This window comes from Patiria miniata, unplaced genomic scaffold, assembly GCF_015706575.1.
Source record: "Patiria miniata isolate m_02_andy unplaced genomic scaffold, ASM1570657v1 HiC_scaffold_6, whole genome shotgun sequence".
NCBI classification, from domain to species: domain Eukaryota; kingdom Metazoa; phylum Echinodermata; class Asteroidea; order Valvatida; family Asterinidae; genus Patiria; species Patiria miniata.
Genome location: NW_024037073.1, coordinates 12,892,087 through 12,912,059, shown reverse-complemented (window position 1 = coordinate 12,912,059; position 19,973 = coordinate 12,892,087). Strand labels below are relative to the sequence as shown.

The window sequence follows — 19,973 nt, the reverse complement described above, 5'->3', positions numbered from 1 at the left end:
ATGACCAGAGACCAGTGGCTTATCCAAGTACTGTACAGGGGGATGTTTTACAGGAAACAATAATTATTCTGAAATCTTGAATCAAAAGTCCACGTACAGCAATATTATGATAAAGGTTTACTTACATGGGACTGCAGTTGACGTTCAGTGGAGTAAAATCCCCAGGGAAAAAGGAAGATAGTTCTCCACCCTCCAGCTTGTACATTATTTTGTAGCTTTCAAGAAGAGGGGAAAAAACACGGTATGCATGTATTTACAAATGTGCATCTTCGTTTTTCCTTTATAATAACATTCTTCATGAGACCGACTGGCACAAATTTGCAACCAAAAGATGTATAATACAACATTTAGGTTACTTTATGCGCTATTTGTATAGTGATACTGTCTTCTGTTTGTAACTGAAAATGTTTAATCAAGAACTCATTAAATCATAATGTAACTTCATTGGTTAAGTCGAAAGTATAGCTTTGTGAACTGTTAAGTTGAAGTTTTTCGTGGTAAGTCTTGAGATTTGTGGCGGTATTTACATTCTGGAAGTTCAAATATTTTGAAGTTTGAGACTGTTAATCGTGTGTATACTGCAACGTAGACTGTCATCAACCCTTCACTTTTCACAAAGAAAATGCGTAGGTTTAGCTCTTGGAGAGGTTTGTAATTTTTGAACCCTGGGCAGCTACATGTACATAATGTAATACATATTTGTTAAGTTGTCACCAATAATGAAGTGTATTTGTTTCCTCATCGTGTTCATGTTATTGCCGTTATATAATGTAGGGGACTGTAGCGTATAACTGAATTAGCAAGACTGTACTTGTCATAACATACGCGAATATTACACACGGAAAGAAGACCGATTGGGAGGAGTTTCCTCGGGTACGGGTTGCGACAGAAATATCGTGAAATTGTTTTGAGAAGTGTTTTCCTTTGATTCCATGTATATAGCCCCAAAACACACATCGGTGCATACTGTAAATAATCGCGTAGAAAACACAAACTGTTTCGGCTGTTCTTGTATATAGATATACATTCTAGTGTTAGAAAAATAATACTCTAGCAATTCAAAGCAAACACTCTCAGCTGTATGCTCACCGTTTTCCCTCTTGCGACACCGTAATGTTTCGTTATCAACATATTAGTTTTAGAAATGAGATTTTAGGTGTGTTTTTTCATTCTTCGATGATGTGGTGTTCAGAATAATAATGTTTTAAATAACGTTATAACGTCGCTTTGTTCCTCAATATCTAAGAAATGATCACCATATATTGGATGATAATCGCGGAAACGACTAGGCCAACAGACAGTCAGTTTGGAACCATCAAAACATCAAACTGTGTATTTTGTTTTATTTTATACCCTAGAAACCGCAGATTTTCGTAGTATTGTGTGGACTAAGTAATAAATATTATGTTTCAAAGTTTACACATTTACTGAAAACCAGGTTGGATTTTGATTTAATATTGCACTTTTTGCGTGTGATGGATCAGAAAAATGGGTGATAGCGTGATGACGTAAAACTTTTGCAAATAATATCCAAGGGAATTTCCCGACTCGATTGTGCAACACGTACACGCATACGCTGTTTACTATTGATCTGATGCCTGAATGTTTGCATCCGAGAATAAACACTGCCCACACCTGGTCACTTGACATATTATCTTCGGTTGCTTGGAACACATTAGCAAACATGCCATGCTTAGTATCTACACTTTAAATTAAAAGGAACCAATGGTGGTTGAATCTAACTACAGTACTTAAAGGTAGGGGCTGATACAAGGTGCCGAGCCCTGGCCTTCTGCCCCTTTTCCCATGCTCTTTCTCTCATAATAACTATAAGTCCAAAACATTGTTGGTGCACTTATTCCTCCATGGTGCAGCGCACCCCTTCCTCCCGAAGAAAATCGTCACTCCCCCAGTGCCCTCCCCACTGAAAATGTGTTGGTCCTATAAGTGATCATGGTTAACGGGTTTAGCGGAAATTACCCCCCCCCCCCACCACCACCGCCATCACACACCCACCCCCCCCCCCCCCCCCCCCACCTCCTCCCCCATTCGCCTCCCCCGGCAACACCGCTGTTTCCGGGCCGTGTGCGCCGGCACGACATGTGGGAAAGAAAGTTCGTAGGTGCACAGAGGCGTAGCAAGGTTACTTTTATTGGGGGGGGGGGGCGGTAAAAAAGTTCGTTAAGAGGCACTCACACATCCGTGCTGAAATGTTCACGGGTTTTTTTTTCTCCGGACACTTGACCTCCGTACAATCAAATTGTGGGTGGGGTGGGGTGGGGGGTAGGTACCATCTTCCAATGGGGGCGCTGTTCAAACCGGACAATCATGCACACTTATATTGGGCAATAGATGGCAATTTTCAAGGCGGCACAATTGCCGCGCGAAATTCTAAAAAGGGCACTCGTAAAAGGACGCTGGTAAAAACGGGCACTTTTTTGTGTTTTTTTAAAGGGCACTTTTTTTAAAGGGCGCTTGTTTAAAAAAATGAGCACTCATCAAAATTATTGGGGGTGGGGAATGCTAGTTAGTAAATGGCACTTGAATGGAAAAGGGCAGTCTTTACAAATGGGGGGGGGGGGTTTAAATGGTTCCTAGATCCAGAAATACAATCAATGAAGTGAAAGGGTATAAATGTTACTTTGGCCACTCCCACTTTTGATGTGACAAACTCCAATGCCTATTAAATGCATATTCATAAATACCTCAGACAGTTTAGCCATTCCTATTGGTCGAGAGCCCGTCACGTGGCCGGTATTAAACGGATGATAAAGACATGGCTAGCTGGTCTTAAACACTTTTCCAGTGTCACAATAAAATCCAGTGCCTCTTATCGTTTAATTGGTTGAACGTTCACAGTCCTCACGTAGGCATGCGCAACATTACCAGGGAGTTAGAATTTTATAGTTCTAAATTCAAACGCAACGCGCCAGGTGCGTTCTGCGCGACATCGCATAGAACATGATACGCGCGCGTCAATCTCCATAAAAGGGTTGTTTTCATCTTACTCGCCAGCTGAACACTCCATTATTTTGCAGGAGGGATGATTCAAAAAGCATAAAGTGAATTTGTTGAACAAAATCGGGATGTTTTGAACGAATTATATGATTTTTTTTTACCGAAAAGGTATTTATGAATGGGAATAAATATGTACTCCGTCGGTATTTATCACTCTGTTTAATACCACTTAGAGTCTGGGTGCTGATAATTACCCTCGCCTCCGGCTCGGGTAATTATCAGCACCCAGACTCTAAGTGGTATTAAACAGAGTGATAAAAACCTCCGGAGCACACATTTATTCCCTTATTCAAAGCATAACCCAGATTCAGCAGTAACCTAAGTAAAATTGACACCCTTCCATCCCACTGAATTGATTGTATTTATGGATCTAGGGACCCAAATAGAATGGTATGAAAAGGAGTGGATTGCAAAATAGTCAGGCTTTAATGTAATATATAATTTCATTGAAGAAAAAAAAATTGTTAGATGCGAGTTATGAATTCAAGTTTTCGATGTGCTGTTGTTGGTCCTTGAAAGTGCTATCTGTTTATGTGATTTGAAGATAAATTGAGATTTTTTTCTGATGATTTGTCATGTCTTTTCGGAAATTTTTATTGACAAAACATCATTTATGAAATGTGATATTTTGGGAAATTTCATAAGTTTTCATACTGAAGGTACAGAGCATTTTGTTGTTTCAGTGATGTTGACCACATTGTTAGCCAGTATCAGCCAACTCCAAACAAACACTTTCAAAATCATTCCTTTTTGGCGATGTATGACAACTGCGCATGCGTATTAACATGGTGCTATCCACAAAGCAATGCAAACTCTTTCTTCTAGCATTAGTGAGCACGGATCTCTATTATCCAGGCGCGGATCCAGGGGGTGGGGGGGGGGGTTACTAAAAAAACAGCTCTTTCCAAGTTTTCTTTCATAGAAATTAATAAAAAAAAATAATGCGACCCCCCCCTTCCCCTCTGACATTCCTCCCCCCCCCCCCCTCAAAAAAAAAAAGATACCTGGTAATAATGTCCGACTGTGCACAAAATACGGACAGAGCCAGCTTGGTTGGGGGTATTAGTACACTATTCTGTAAAATAGTGTTAATGATCGTCGGATTTGAACAGCGCCCCCATTGAAATTATGGGGAAAAAACCTGTCTACATTTCAGATTTTTTAGATTGATGAACCCCCCCCTTCAAAAAATCCTGGATCCGCCCCTGATCACCGTAGTGAGCAGCTAAGCAAGCTGGCCGCCAGGTGCTTTCTATATTGATAACACTTTGAAGTACTAGAGTTCTAACTCCTTCCGTTCATAAAAAAATCAACAGTTTCTGTGAGAATTTACATTTGATGTTGAAACATAGTGAAACATTGTGCCCCCAAGAATTTGTTGTCAGTTTATTATACATGTACAAGGCTGGTTTGTTCTTTCTTCGAAGTTCATTTCTGGGAGCCCACCTAACTTAAAGGCACTGAAATTTGGCTCACAGTCAGTGCCTTGCCTCAAATCATACGGAACCAGTGTTGCAGTACTCGTACTCGGTACTCATACTCAAGTACTACTCGAGTACTTTTTTAACGAGTACTCGTACTCGTACTCGAATGTCAAAGTACTCGTACTCCAAATGACGGCACTCGTACTCGGGCAGCAAAGTGCTCGTACTCGACATGTCAAGTTAGTACTCGATCATCAAAGTAGTCATACTTGAATACTGGTACTCGGGGTGAAAAAAATGGTATAGACTGACTTACCTCGGCCTTAATTTATTATCGATACTTTCATTTGGAAAAGTGTTGATTGGCTTGCAGAGAAATTGAAGTTTCCTGATTTTTCTCCGTGTACGACTGGACAAACACACTTAACAGCTAGCCGTGAGTCGGTCCATATCGATCACGCCTGCACCCAATTTCACGAAGCGCTGCGATGCGTCGCAACTCGAGTAAGGACGTGTAACACGTCGCAACTCGCGACGCGTCGTATAATCCATTTCACGAAAGTTACGATGTGTTGAACGCTTCGTAAGTTCCTTGACAACGGCTTAAAACACGTCGCAAGTTACGACGTGTCTAGTGGTCGTCGCAAAATAAGAAGAATCCGTTTTCAACCAGTTTAGTTCCATAAACATTACAAAAATGAGATTATAATACCGAGGCCATGTGTGTAAAGTTGTAAATAGAAAATTTATTGAATAATTATGAATAAGCCTGGAATATTGCAGTTGAAATTTCAAAGTAGCTACAAAGTCCACTGAGAGCTCGTTTTACTTTAAAATTGCATCGCACGGCCGCCCTTTTGTCCTACGTTTTAACAAATGTCGAGCGGAGACCCGACGACTCTTTGTTGAATACCAGACGACTATTTACTGTACGCCGACTTAATACATAAAACAGTCACCGAGTTGTGCTATAAATACATACGACGCCTTGCACTTACGACGTGTTTTGTGAAATGGATCGCAGGACGCGTCGCAGCTGCGCCGCATCGTAGGGATACGATGCGATAAGTTTCGTGAAATCGGGTGCAGCAGGGCAAATTGCGCACAATGAACCATTTGCCGAATGGCCGTATTCGGAAATAGAAGTACTTGTACTCGGAATACAAGTACTCGTACTCGGAAGTAAAGGTACTCGTACACGGAGACATGTACTTGTACTCGGAAGTACAAGTACTTGTACTCGGTAACCTAAGTACTCGGCAGTACTCGGGTACTCGAAAAAAGTACTGACTACAACATTGTACGGAACATTCGAGCAACGTGAATATAAATATTGACACATTTTCAACGAGCACAGAATGATGAAATCGATGAGGGGAAGACCCATACCCGAATGAGAAATGTCGTCTGGTTGCTAGACAATGGCAAACTAGCCCATGTCTGTTTTCCTTGCTTGTCAATTATAAGCTGTAGCAGATGCAATGTGCTGTCAGTTGTTGCACATTGATTTGGTTTGGATGAGCTTTTACGCAGTTGCTTAAAAAGAACTAAAGATGTAAGTGTATAGTATGCATGAGAAATCGTCTGAATATTGTCAAGTTCGTTCACAATTCGGTATTCAAGTTCGCAGTTGGATATTTGGTGTTACAATGAAACCGTGGTCTGTGAGATTCACTTAACAATATGAATGTATTAACCCAATGGTCTATATATAGTCAGATTAAGTTACTTGAGTGTATTTAATTAAATACGAAATGAAGATTTAGAATTTCGCGAATAACGTTTGAGTTGACTTTAAGTATAACTGGAAATGTCAGTTTCCTGCAAAATAGGCAGTATAAACCAGAATTCATCTATGACTTTTAAAACCTTTTTCTTCTTAGGGCATCGCGGCGCATTTTGGCTACGCCTGCTGGACATTTCCATCTGTTTTTGCTTTGTAACCGAAGTCGACTCACTGATACTACCGCCGACTTCAAACGTGGTCATCTCTTGGCCTACTTGGAGGAGAAGAAGAATAAAGCGGAACGTCACGCCATTCGTAACCTTCTAGGTGTGCTCGCTTACAGGCAAGAAAACGACCGTCAGGGCGCCTTGGATTACTTCAATCACATCCTCTCTCCGGGAGAAGACCCAGACAACCTGAACGCCATGGCCAACCGTCATTTTGTGATGTCTACGTCCAGAGGTGGAATTCCTGCGGCTGCTCCTGACGAGCCTGATTTATCTACAGAAGAAGGGAAGAGGGCACAAGCCAGGAGATACGCCGAACAAGCCTTTGCCCTCATTGACGAAAATTACAACGATGCTATCTATTATGAGCGATCCAGCAAAGCGCTCGAACTTTGCAATCAGGCAATGGAGCTAGCGGGTCACCTCGTCGATCTAGACGAGAGCAATGATTGGAAGTACCTGTCTGGAGAAGCCAGCTACGAGATGTTACAGAAAACAATGAGAAAAATAGAGACACACGACGAGGCCAGTCAAGCCTTGGAGAATGCAGTCTGGAGCTTTTGGACCATAGCCGAAAATCCATCTGCGGATGTCAACATGAAAGGATCTGCCTGGGTTCGTATTGGTGTCATTTTCCGCAGGACATCGGAATGGGATGTGCAGATAGGAGACGTACCAGAATCTTTGGCGGAATTTATCGATGACCCGGAACGTTGCGTGCGCAAGGCGAGGGACATAGCACCAGATTCCCCTCATGTTCTCAATTATCTTGCCCGTTTTCGTGGCAAAGCTGGTGATATTGAAGAAGCTCTGAGGCTATACGAGGAGTCCATCCGTCTGCCAAGCACCAACGAGAATTTCTTCGCGTACTCAAGCAGGGCCGAACTCTGCCTCGAGCAACACAAACGTGCCGTCAGCGCAGATACTCCCGATCGGAGATACCTTGATCAAGCCAAAGACGACTTGGAGTACATCCTTACGAAGCACGAATCGCCATGGGTTTATGCGATGCTGGCTGATGTGTACCTACAAATGGCTAAGATCACCATCGACTCAGTAACAAGACAAGAGTACCTCACAAAGGCTCTGCACAAGTGTTTCGTTTCAGAGAACTGCCAGAGAGGCAACGAACGGGACCAACTTTACAATGTCCGCGGACGATGTCAGTGCTTACTCGGCCAGCATAGAAGAGCAAGGGAGTCATTCAAACTGGGAATGAGATGGGAAAAGAAATTGGGCTACAAGTGGGGAGAATGCGGAAGCCTTCTAGCCGATTGCGAAGATCACCATCGTCTGGGAGACGACTGTTAGAGATGACTAGAGACCAGTGGCTTATCCAGGGACTGTATAAATAGGGGGATGTTTCACAGGAAACAATAATTATTCTGAAATGTTGAATCAAAAGTCCACGTACAACAATATTATGATCAAGTTTTACTTCTGGACTGCAGTTGACGTCCCGTATAGTAAAATCCCCAAGGAGAAAGGAAGATAGTTCTCCACGCTTCAGCTTGTATGTACATTATTTTGTAGCCTTCAAGAAAACAAAACACGGTATTCATGTATTTACAAATGTACATGTGCGTCTTCCCCTTTTATTGTCCATGAGAATCCCACTTGAGTTGACGCCTTTGTTCGACTAAGTTTTGATTAAAATTGAAGCGCGCATTTTCCAGAGAAAATAGCTGCATAGACATGGTAAACAAGGGATGTGATGATTGTATATAAATTCATATTTGCTGAGGCGAAGCCGAGGGAATACGATCACTGAGGGAGTTTAGTTGAAAAAAAATACACCACGAGTTAAGCAGTCAATATTGTATACTGTCCCTCATCAGCATTGATGACTTTACATCATATTCCTGTTGTCTTTTTAAATTGGAAAGGGGTATTATACAAAACAAACGTCTTGACAGTTTCTGACCTCACTGTTTTGCTGCATCCGAAGCTTTGTTCTCAGCCAAAAAGACTCCTCCCGGAACACTGGCCACAACACAATTTAAAAATCACTTTCAGCCAATAGGTAGGCTGACAGTTCCAAAGTACGTTTCAGTGTGTAAAAAGTGCCCAATATACATATTATCCAGAAAAAAAAAGAAATGTTAAAATTTCAATTCTTTCCAGTCTATTTTCTCTTCGTGCAAGTGTGGATTCATATTATATCCAGTGTTGGCAGTGTTGCATATTATATACTGTGGGTGTATTGTGTACATACTGAGAGTAATTTACATACAATATGCTTTATTGTGTCCCTGAATGTATACGTCCTTACCAATGTGTACTAACTACCAACTGTTTTATATTGAAATACAATAGTGTAAACAGCTGTTTGTATATATCGATTTCCCTTGATTTGCATCATAAAAAATGTGAGGTTTTTGCTGTACAAAATTTCACACAGTACATTTCTAGCAATCTTGTAATATATTGCTCACTGGACTATGTACATATAATTTGTGTTGGGAAATATGAACATACATGTAATATATAACACACATTTGATGGATAATCCCAACTTTCGAACAATTGTGCTTTATTGGAAATTCCGTTATTCACTAGCCTAAATAAGATGGTTCATATCTTAAAGGTATGAACCATCTAATTTAGGCTTTGTATTTGCATCGGTGAAAGTTGTCACCATTTTCAAATTAGCAGCCAATCATAATGCTCTCATTCACTTTAGATTGTAGGTGGACATTGTCATTTTCGTTTTTAATCCTCACACAAAAGAGCACCAACCCCCACTTCCAGTGCTGATTTGATATTTGTCTATGTGCGGTATCATGGAGCTTTCCGGTTCTACATGACAGCATGTCAAGGACCTGTCTTGTCGATTTTGAAGTAAAAGAAATATATATCATCTTCAAATTAAATATGACCGACTGAATTGCTTTTATTTCTAGTGGTGTATACATTTTGTAATCTGAAATTATTTCATCCTGTTGTAAAACAGGGACGTCTCTATAGTCCGACGTCCCATTGGTCCGACGGCCCATTGGTCCGACGTCCCATTGGTCCGACGCCCCATTGGTCCAAGGGCGGATCCAGGGGGGGGGGGCCAAGGGGGGCCATGCCCCCCCCCCCCAAAAAAAAAAAAAACGAAACCAATTTTTTTTTTTTTTATGTGACATCGCAATAAAGGCAGGTAATGAGTACACCACCATCTTTTCCTCAAAAAAACATTTGTTAAAGTGGTCAGAAATTGCCTCAAATCGAACCACAGAGGATCTAGACCCACTTTTTGGGGGGACCAAAATTTTTTTGGCCCCCCCCCCAAAAAATTTGTTCTGGATCCGCCCTTGCATTGGTCTGACGCCCCATTGGTCCGACGCCCCATAGGGTTAGGGTTAGGGTCACTCAACCTGAACAAGTGGAACTACACAGTATTATGTTTCGGACCAATGGGACTTCGGACCAATGGGACTTCAGACCAACTCGGACCAATGGGACTTCGGACCAATGGGACTTCGGACCAACTCGGACCAATGGTACTATCGAGACGTGTCCAATTTGTGCGTTGTCCAGCTCTCGGGCCATTTGGCACAGGGCAAATGGACAACAGCAGCTCAGTGTTAGGCAGTCATCACAGATTGAACCCTGGAGTGGATAGAAACAAAATATTAGCATTAACTGAGAAATTTTCTTGGAACAGCCTTTAAACGCCCTCACTTGATAGTCTTGATAATACACCATGTGCTCTACCAAAATGGGCTATCTAGCTTGTCCTATATCAGCAGTCTTCCACGATGTATTGAGCGCTTGCCTTTATAATAGCTGGAAGTTCTGTTGGTAAATTTCCAATATCTTGTTCCCGAGGTTCTAGGCTCAAGTCCCACTGGAGTCAATTTGTGTCTTTAACTAAGTTTCGTTTGAAATTGAGCCCTAAAAATGTGCGTTTTCCAGAGAAAATAGGTGTATAGACATGCTAAACAAGGTACATTTATTATTATTATTATTAACAACAACAACGAAGGCTGGAACCAAGGGTTCTAAGATTTAAGATTCTGTCTTGGAAAGACGTTTAGTAACCCGAGAAGAAAAAAACGAGTTTCTGTGAGGTTGTGCAGCAGAAGTTACACTTGATGTTGAAACATTGTGAAACATTGTGCCCCCAAAGAATTTGTTGTCAGTTTGTTATACACGGGTCAAGGGTGGTCTGTTCTTTCTTTGAAGTGATTTCTGGGAGTTTGGCTCAAAGTCAGTGACTTGCCTAAGATCACACTGAACATCCGAGCAACGTGAATATTAAAATATAAATACTGACACATTTTCAACAAGCTGAGAATGATGAAATCCATGCTGACACATTTTCAACGAGCAGGGTGTAAAATCGATGATGGGAAGTCCCATACCCAAATGAGAAATGTTTTCTGGTTGCTGTTCAATGGCAAACTATTCCTAGTGTATTAACCTTGCTTGTTATTGAATAATAAGCTGTGGCAGATGCAATGTGCTGTCAGTTGTTGCACATTGATTTGGCTTGGATGAGCTTATAGGCAGTTGCATGAAAAAAACACCAAAGATGTAAGTGTATAATACGCATGAGAAATCGTTTGCAATTGGCAAGTTCGTTCATATATAATTCACAATTTGGTGTTCAAGTCGTCGTTGAATATTTGGTGTAACAATGAAACCGTGGTCTGTGAGATTCACTTAATGTGAATGTATTCATCCAATGGTCTAAAAAATTATAGTTAGATTTAGTTATTTGAGTGTATTTATTTAAATCTTAAAATTAATGTGGCCTGACGTTGCGAACTTAGCAAGTTCTTCTTCAGAGGCTAAAACAGAAATGACAGAGGTACATACATTAACATGGGGGTGCACACAAACATGCAGGGCTGAAAGAAGAAACACAAAAGGAGGATTAGGTGTGAAAGGTGTGGAAAGATGCAGGGGAGGGTGGATGAGAGAACAAAGAAACAAAGGGAGAGGGCAAACCACAAGGGGTCTTGTGTAAACAGGGGAGGGACCAGAAAGGGGAAGGATCAAAGGTCACAGGGAGTGGGAGCGGACAAAAGAGTGTGAGAGTGAAGGGATGATGCGGGGGGGGGGGGACAGTATGGAGGTGGAAAGGGATGAAAGATGGGGGAAGATGGGTAAACACAAACAAGGAAGACCAGGTGGATTATCTGTAACAGAAGACAACGGAGGAAGAGAAGGATTAGTCATTTCCAAGTTGGATGTTGAGACCATGTGGTTGAATAGTACGAAGACGATTCATCCACACTTTCACTCTGCTGAGGCGAACTGAGTCCTTGCGATGGCCAAGAGATTCAATGCCCTGCAAAATCATATCAGAAATGGAGTGGTTAGGCAGGTTGAAGTGATGACCAACAGGGGTGTCTAGTTTCTTGGTGTTGACCGTTGACCGGTGGGCATAGAAACGCTTCTTGAGCGTATTCTTAGTCTCACCTACATACTGCACACCACAGACCCTGCAAGAAATGAGATATATGACATTAGAGGTGTTACAAGTGATGTTACCAATGGTTCTGTGGGTAGTGACAGAAGAGTGGCCAGAAAAGGAGTCAGACTCCTGGATATGAATCTGGCAGACAACACATCTGGAACTGCACTTGAAAGTACCATGCTGGGTGGGAGGGGATGCATCTAAGGAAGGGACTTCAGCTCGAACAATCAAGTCCCGTAGATTTCGAGGACGCCTGTAAGCCAATGTGGGGCCGTTGGGGATGGCGCGGGCAAGGCGATCTGAAGTAAGGAGGATATGATGATTGTCATTAGTGATTTTGCGAAGGGGAGGGAGATTGGGGTGAAACGTGGTAACCAAGGGAATCATGGGTTTGGCCATGGCATCAGGGGCCTTTCCCGTGAGAGCTAGATTTCTGGGGATAGCTTTAGCTCTGGCAATGGCACGATGAACTTGGCGAGAGCTGTGACCCCTGGCCACCAAGTTGTTCCTCAGTATCTGTGTATGGCGGGAGAAATCGGAATCATTAGAACAAATTCTTCTGAGTCTGAGTGCCTGGCTAAACGCTATGCCAGTTTTGCAGTGCCTGGGGTGACAGCTGGAGGAGTGGAGGTACGTGGGTGTCTGTGGGTTTGGAATACAGGTCAGTGGTTAGTGAGTTGCCTTGCTTGCGGACGGTGACATCCAGAAAGTGGGTTTGGTGAGCCGAGAACTCCGATGTGAATTTGATGGTTCTGTGGAAGGAATTGATGTGGTTAGTGAAGGTCAAGAGACTGTCCTCATCACTGGTCCAGATGAAAAAAACATCATCAATATATCTCCACCAGATCCAAGGGCGACATGGGGCCGAGGCAAGAATGCGTTCTTCGAGGTCGCCCATGAAGAGGCAAGCCATCGACGGGGCCATGCGAGTGCCCATTGCAGTGCCGTGTACCTGTAGATAGTGTTCACCAAGGAAGGAAAAATTGTTCTTCGTTAGTATAAGTCTCATGAGGGTGCCAACATCACTGATGGGAGGAGTCATGTGTCCTGCCTTGGCCAGAGCCAAGGAGCAAGCACGAACACCCTCCTCATGTGGGATGTTGGTGTACAGAGATGAGACGTGGAAAGTCCCAATGATGGCTGTGCTGGGAATCTGGTCCTTGATTCCTTCAAGCTTGCGTAGGAAGTCTGGGGTGTCGTGAATGTATGACGAAATCTGTGGGACAAGGGGTTTGAGAAAACTGTCAATGAACAGGGAGATGCGTTCCGTGGGTGAGCCATTACCGGAGATGATGGGTCTACCGGGGTTGCCAGCCTTGTGAATCTTGGGTAGAAGGTAAAATCTGGCAGTCCTACAATCACAGGGAGAAAGAAATTTGTGAGCTTTCTTGGACAACTGGTCACGTGATCGCATATCGTCAAGTACCTGTTGTATATCTCGACAGAAAGTGCCTGTGGGGTCAGAGTCAAGGCGGGTATAGTTAGTGCGATTATCCAACTGGCGATGGGCCTCATCAATGTACTGCTGACGATCCATGATGACCACAGCTGAACCTTTATCTGCTGGCTTGATGATCATCTCTTGGCCTACTTGGAGGAGAAGAGGATGAAAGCGGTACGTCACGCCATTCGTAACCTTCTAGGCGTGCTCGCTTACAGGCAAGAAAACGACCGTCAGGGCGCCTTGGATTACTTCAATCACATCCTTTCTCCGGGAGAAGACCCAGACAACCTGAACGCCATGGCCAACCGTCCTTTTGTGATGTCTACCTCCAAAGGTGGAATTCCCGCGGCTGCTCCTGACGAGCTTGATTTATCTACAGAAGAAGGGAAGAGGGCACAAGCCAGGAGATACGCTGAACAAGCCTTTGCCCTCATTGACGAAAAGAACAACGATGCTATCTATTATGAGCGATCCAGCAGAGCGCTCGAGCTTTGCAATCAGGCGATGGAGCTGGCGGGTCACCTCGTCGATCTAGACGAGAGCAATAATTGGAAGTACCTGGCTGGAAAAGCCAGCGACGAGATTTTAAAGAAAACAATGAGCAAAATAGAGACACACGACGAGGCCTATCAAGCTTTGGAGAATGCAGTCTGGAGCTTTTGGATCATAGCCGAAAATCCATCTGCGGATATCTACATGAAAGGCTTTGCCTGGGTTCGGATCGGTGTCATCTTCCGCAGGGCATCGGAATGGGATGTGCAGATAGGAGAAGTACCAGAATCTCTGGAGGAATTTATCGATGACCCGGAAAGATGCGTGCGCAAGGCGAGGGAAATAGCACCAGATTCTCCTCGGGTTCTCAATTATCTTGCCTTTTTTCGTGGCAAAGCTGGTGATGTGGAAGAAGCTCTGAGGCTATACGAGGAGTCCATCCTTCTACAAAGCACCAAAGAGAATTTCCTCGCGTACTCCGGCAGGGCCAAATTCTGCCTCGAGCAACACAAACGTGCCGTCAGCGCAAGTGCTCCCTATCGGAGATACCTTGATCAAGCCAAAGACGACTTGGAGTACGTCCTTACGAAGCACGAATCGCCGCGGGATTATGCGATGCTGGCTGATGTGTACCTTCAAATGGCTAAGATCACCATCGACTCAGCAACAAGACGGGAGTTCCTCATCAAGGCTCTGCACAACTGTTTCATTTCAGAGAACTGCCAGAGAGGCAACGAACCGTTCCAACTTTACAATGTCCGCGGACGATGTCAGTGCTTACTCGGCCAGCATAGAAGAGCAAGGGTGTCATTCCGACTGGGAATGAGATGCGAAAAGAAATCGGGCTACAAGTGGGGAGAATGCGGAAGCCTTCTAGCCGATTGCGAAGATCAACATCGTTTGGGAGACAACTGCTAGAGATGACCAGAGACCAGTGGTTTATCCAGGTATACTGTAGGGGGATGTTTCACAGACACAATAATTATTCTGAAATCTTAAATCAAAAGTCCACGTACAGCAATATTATGATAAGTTTTACTTATGGACTGCAGTTGACGTTCAGTGGAGTAAAATCCCTAGTACATCCTTACGAAGCACGAATCGCCATTGGATTATGCGTTGCTGGCTGATGTGGACCTACAAATGGCTAAGATCACCATCGACTCAGTAACAAGACGGGAGTTCCTCATCAAGGCTCTGCACAACTGCTTCATGTCAGACAACTGTCAGAGAGGCAACGCAGGGGACAAACTCCACAAGGTCCGCGGGCGATGTCAGTGCTTACTCGGCCAACATACAAGAGCAAGGGAGTCATTCAAACTAGGAATGAGATGCGAAAAGAAATTGGGCTACAAGAGGGGAGAATGCAGGAGCCTTCTAGCTGATTGCAAAGATCACCATCGTTTGGGAGACGACTGCTAGAGATGACCAGAGACCACTGGCTTATCCAGGGACTGTATAAATAGGGGGATGTTTCACAGGAAACAATAATTATTCTGAAATCTTGAATCAAAAGTCAACGTACAGCAATATTATGATGTGTCTTCGCATGTTTTTCGTTCATGAGAATCCCACTGGAGTTGATGCCTTTGTTCGACTAAGTTTTGATTAAAATTGAAGTGCGCATTGTCCAGAGAAAATAGCTGCATAGACAAGGTAAACAAGGTATGTGATGATTGTATATAAATTCATATTTGCTGAGGCAAAGCCGAGGGAATACGATCACAGAGGGAGTTTAGTTAAAAAAAAAAAGAGGAAATATACCACGAGTTAAGCAGTCAATATTTTATACTATTCCTCATCAGCATTGATGACTTTACATCATATTCCTGTTGTCTTTTTAAATTGGAAAGGGGTATTATACAAAACAAACGTCTTGACAGTTTCTGACCTCACTGTTTTGCTGCATCCGAAGCTTTGTTCTCAGCCAAAAGACTCCTCCCGGAATACAGGCCACGACACAACGGTGTCACATGAAAATCCGACTCCTATGAAAATCGGACCCCTATTTCCCTATTATTGGTTGATCCCTCGCACGTGACAGGTCACTCTCTCGATACGATCCTAAAAATAGCATAGTATAGTACTCACGCGCGCTCAGTTAACCATAGTACGGTAGATTGTTGATCGGGAATGTTAAGTTGATGATAAAAGCATGGAATTTGGCATACAGTCGGAGCATGTCATGAGAAAGATATTTGGCTATAGGGTGATCGCTGGTTTGTCCTTAAAAACAAATAAAGGTAGGATAGCAAGCAATGGCAGCCATTTTGAACATTTTGAAAATTGCTTGTTATTCTATATGCTAATATATGCATATATTTGTTCAAAGTATTAATCTGCGATGGCCCTATTGCTAAAACGTTTCTCTATAGGGCATGTTACTGACACTTTTTCAAAGAACAGAGAATAGTGAAATCGATGAGGGGAAGCCCCATTCACGAATGAGAAATGTTGTCTGGTTGCTAGACAACGGCAAACTAGCCCACGTCTGGTTTCCTTGTCATTATTTAGCTGTGGCAAAATGTGCTGTCAGTTGCTGCACATTGATTTGGCTTGGATGAGCTGGCACGCAGTTGCATGAAAACAAAACCAAACATGTAAGTGTTTGAATGAGAAATCGTTTTAATTGGCAATAAAGTTCGTTCACAATTTGACGTTCAAGTTCGCAGTTGGATATTATTTTGGTGCAACAGTGAAACCGGGGGTTTTGAGTGTGTTTATTTTGGTGTGTTTACTCGTGATTCCATACATTTTTTCCCAAAAACATTAATTAATTTATGGAGTTTTGTGGGTGATGGGTATTATAGGAGCCTGTTAACTCCTTAGTTGTAGGTGTAAGGGTGCATTGGGAGATTTAGACACATTTTTAGACATCAATGTTTTGAAAGTTAAAAAGATTTTTAAAAATCTTATTTAAATTTTAAAAAAATCTGCTTTAATTCAAATAAATCCTATTTTTTTTCTATTTTAAAAAATTTAAAAAAAATCACCAACCCTGCCTGATGTAGGCCTAGGCAGTATTAACCAGAATAATCTATGACTTTAAAACATTTTTCTTCTCAGGGCATCCCGGCGCATTTTGGCTACGCCTGCTGGACATTTCCATCTGTCTTTGCTTTGTAACCGAAGTCGACTCACTGATAATACCGCCGACTTCAAACGTGGTCATCTCTTGGCCTACTTGGAGGAGAAGAAGAATAAAGCGGAACGTCACGCCATTCGTAACCTTCTAGGTGTGCTCGCTTACAGGCAACAAAACGACCGTCAGGGCGCCTTGAATTACTTCAATCACATCCTCTCTCCGGGAGAAGACCCAGACAACCTGAACGCCATGGCCAACCGTCATTTTGTGATGTCTACGTCCAGAGGTGGAATTCCCGCGGCTGCTCCTGACGAGCCTGATTTATCTTCACAAGAAGGGAAGAGGGCACAAGCCAGGAGATACGCCGAACAAGCCTTTGCCCTCATTGACGAAAAGAACAACGATTCTATGGATTACGAGCGATCCAGCAGAGCGCTCGAGCTTTGCAATCAGGCGATGGAGCTGGCGGGTCACCTCGTCGATCTAGACGAGAGCAATGATTGGAAGTATCTGGCTGGAGAAGCCAGCTACGAGATGTTACAGAAAACAATGAAGACAAGTGAGACACACGACGAGGCCTATCAAGCTTTGGAGAATGCAGTCTGGAGCTTTTGGATCATAGCGGAAAATCCATCTACGGATATCAACATGAAAAGCTCGGCCTGGGTTCGGATTGGTTTCATCTTTCGCTGGGCATCAAAATGGGATGTGCGGATAGGAGACGTACCAGAATCTTTGGCGGAATTTATCGACGACCCGGAAAGATGCGTACGCAAGGCGAGGGAAATAGCACCAGATTCCCCGCAGGTTCTCAATTATCTTGCTCGTTTTCGTGGCAAGGCCGGTGATGTGGAAGAAGCACTGAGGCTATACAAGAAGTCCATTCTTCTACCAAGCACCAAAGAGAATTTCTTCGCGTACTCAAGCAGGGCTGAACTCTGCCTCGAGCAACACAAACGTGCCGTCAGCGCAGATACTCCCGACCGGAGATACCTTGATCAAGCCAAAGACGACTTGGAGTACATCCTTACGAAGCACGAATCGCCATTGGATTATGCGATGCTGGCTGATGTGTACCTACAAATGGCTAAGATCACCATCGACTCAGTAACAAGACGGGAGTACCTCACAAAGGCTCTGCACATCTGCACCATGTCAGAGAACTGTAAGAGAGGCAACAAACTGGACCAACTCCACAATGTCCGCGGACGATGTCTGTGCTTACTCGGCGAGCATAAAGAAGCAAGGAAGTCATTCGAACTGGGAATTAGGTGTGAAAAGAAATCGGGTTTCATGCGGGGAGAATGCAGGAGACTTCTAGCCGATTGCGAAGATCACCATCGTCTGGGAGACGATTAGTAGAGATGACCAGAGACCAGTGGCTTATCCAGGAACTGTAGGGGGATGTTTCACAGGAAACAATTATTATTCTGAAATCTTGAATCAACGTACAGCAATATTATGATACAGTTTAACTTTATACATGGGACTAAGTTCAGTGGAGTAAAATCCCTAGGGAGAAAGGAAGATAGTTCTCCACGCTCTAGCTTGTACATTATTTTGTAGCTTTCAAGAAAAGGGGAAAAACCACGGTATACATGTTTTTACAAATGTGCATCTTCGTTTTTCGTTTAAAATAAAATTCTTCATGAGACTGACTGGCACAAATTTGCAACCAAACGATGTATAATACAACATTTAGGTTACCTTATGCGCTATTTGTATAGTGATACTGTCTTCTGTTTGTAACTGAAAATGTTTAACCAAGAACTCATTAAATCATAATGTAACTTCTTTGGTTAAGTCGAAAGTATAGCTTTGTGAACTGTTAAGTTGAAGTTTTTCGTGGTAAGTCTTGAGATTTGTGGCGGTATTTACATTCTGGAAGTTCAAATATTTTTAAGTTTGAGACTGTTAATCGTGTGTATACTGCAACGTAGACTGTCATCAACCCTTCACTTTTCACAAAGAAAATGCGTAGGTTTAGCTCTTGGAGAGGTTTGTAATTTTTGAACCCTGGGCAGCTACATGTACATAATGTTATACATATTTGTTAAGTTGTCACCAATAATGAAGTGTATTTGTTTCCTCATCGTGTTCATGTTATTGCCGTTATATAATGTAGGGGACTGTAGCGTATAACTGAATTAGCAAGACTGTACTTGTCATAACATACACGAATATTACACACGGAAAGAAGACCGATTGGGAGGAGTTTCCTCGGGTACGGGTTGCGACAGAAATATCGTGAAATTGTTTTGAGAAGTGTTTTCCTTTGATTCCATGTATATAGCCCCAAAACACACATCGGTGCATACTGTAAATAATCGCGTGGAAAACACAAACTGTTTCCGCTGTTCTTACTGTATATAGATATACATTCTAGTGTTAGAAAAATAATACTCTAGCAATTCAAAGCAAACACTCTCAGCTGTATGCTCACCGTTTTCCCTCTTGCGACACCGTAATGTTTCGTTATCAACATATTAGTTTTAGAAATGAGATTTTAGGTGTGTTTTTTCATTCTTCGATGATGTGGTGTTCAGAATAATAATGTTTTAAATAACGTTATAACGTCGCTTTGTTCCTCAATATCTAAGAAATGATCACCATATATTGGATGATAATCGCGGAAACGACTAGGCAAACAGACAGTCAGTTTGGAACCATCAAAACATCAAACTGTGTATTTTGTTCTATTTTATACCCTAGAAACCGCAGATTTTCGTAGTATTGTGTGGACTAAGTAATAAATATTATGTTTGAAAGTTTACACATTTACTGAAAACCAGGTTGGATTTTAATTTAATAATGCACTTTTTGCGTGTTATGGATCAGAAAAATGGGTGATAGCGTGATGACGTAAAACTTTTGCAAATAATATCCAAGGGAATTTCCCGACTCGATTGTGCAACACGTACACGCATACGCTGTTTACTATTGATCTGATGCCTGAATGTTTGCATCCGAGAATAAACACTGCCCACACCTAGTCACTTGACATATTATCTTCGGTTGCTTGGAACACATTATCAAACATGCCATGCTTAGTATCTACACTTTAAATTAAAAGGAACCAATGGTGGTTGAATTTAACTACAGTACTGAAAGGTAGGGGCTGATACAAGGTGCCGAGCCCTGGCC

At 42.7% G+C, this 19,973-nt stretch overlaps 3 protein-coding genes across 3 annotated transcripts; all 3 read left to right on the top strand.

The window, feature by feature from the left end:
- On the top strand, window positions 1-7,706 carry LOC119743266. The gene is made up of 2 exons (XM_038219668.1): window positions 1-32; window positions 6,392-7,706. The coding sequence occupies exons 1-2, from the start codon at window positions 1-3 to the stop codon at window positions 7,704-7,706; spliced, it is 1,347 nt and encodes a 448-aa protein (XP_038075596.1).
- A 5,708-nt stretch (window positions 7,707-13,414) lies between these two features.
- On the top strand, window positions 13,415-14,662 carry LOC119743265. Its single transcript, XM_038219667.1, has one exon. It carries the CDS (start codon window positions 13,415-13,417, stop codon window positions 14,660-14,662), a length of 1,248 nt encoding a protein of 415 aa, XP_038075595.1.
- A 506-nt stretch (window positions 14,663-15,168) lies between these two features.
- Window positions 15,169-18,188, top strand: LOC119743264. The gene is made up of 2 exons (XM_038219666.1): window positions 15,169-15,200; window positions 16,877-18,188. The coding sequence occupies exons 1-2, from the start codon at window positions 15,169-15,171 to the stop codon at window positions 18,186-18,188; spliced, it is 1,344 nt and encodes a 447-aa protein (XP_038075594.1).
- Window positions 18,189-19,973: the final 1,785 nt, after the last annotated feature.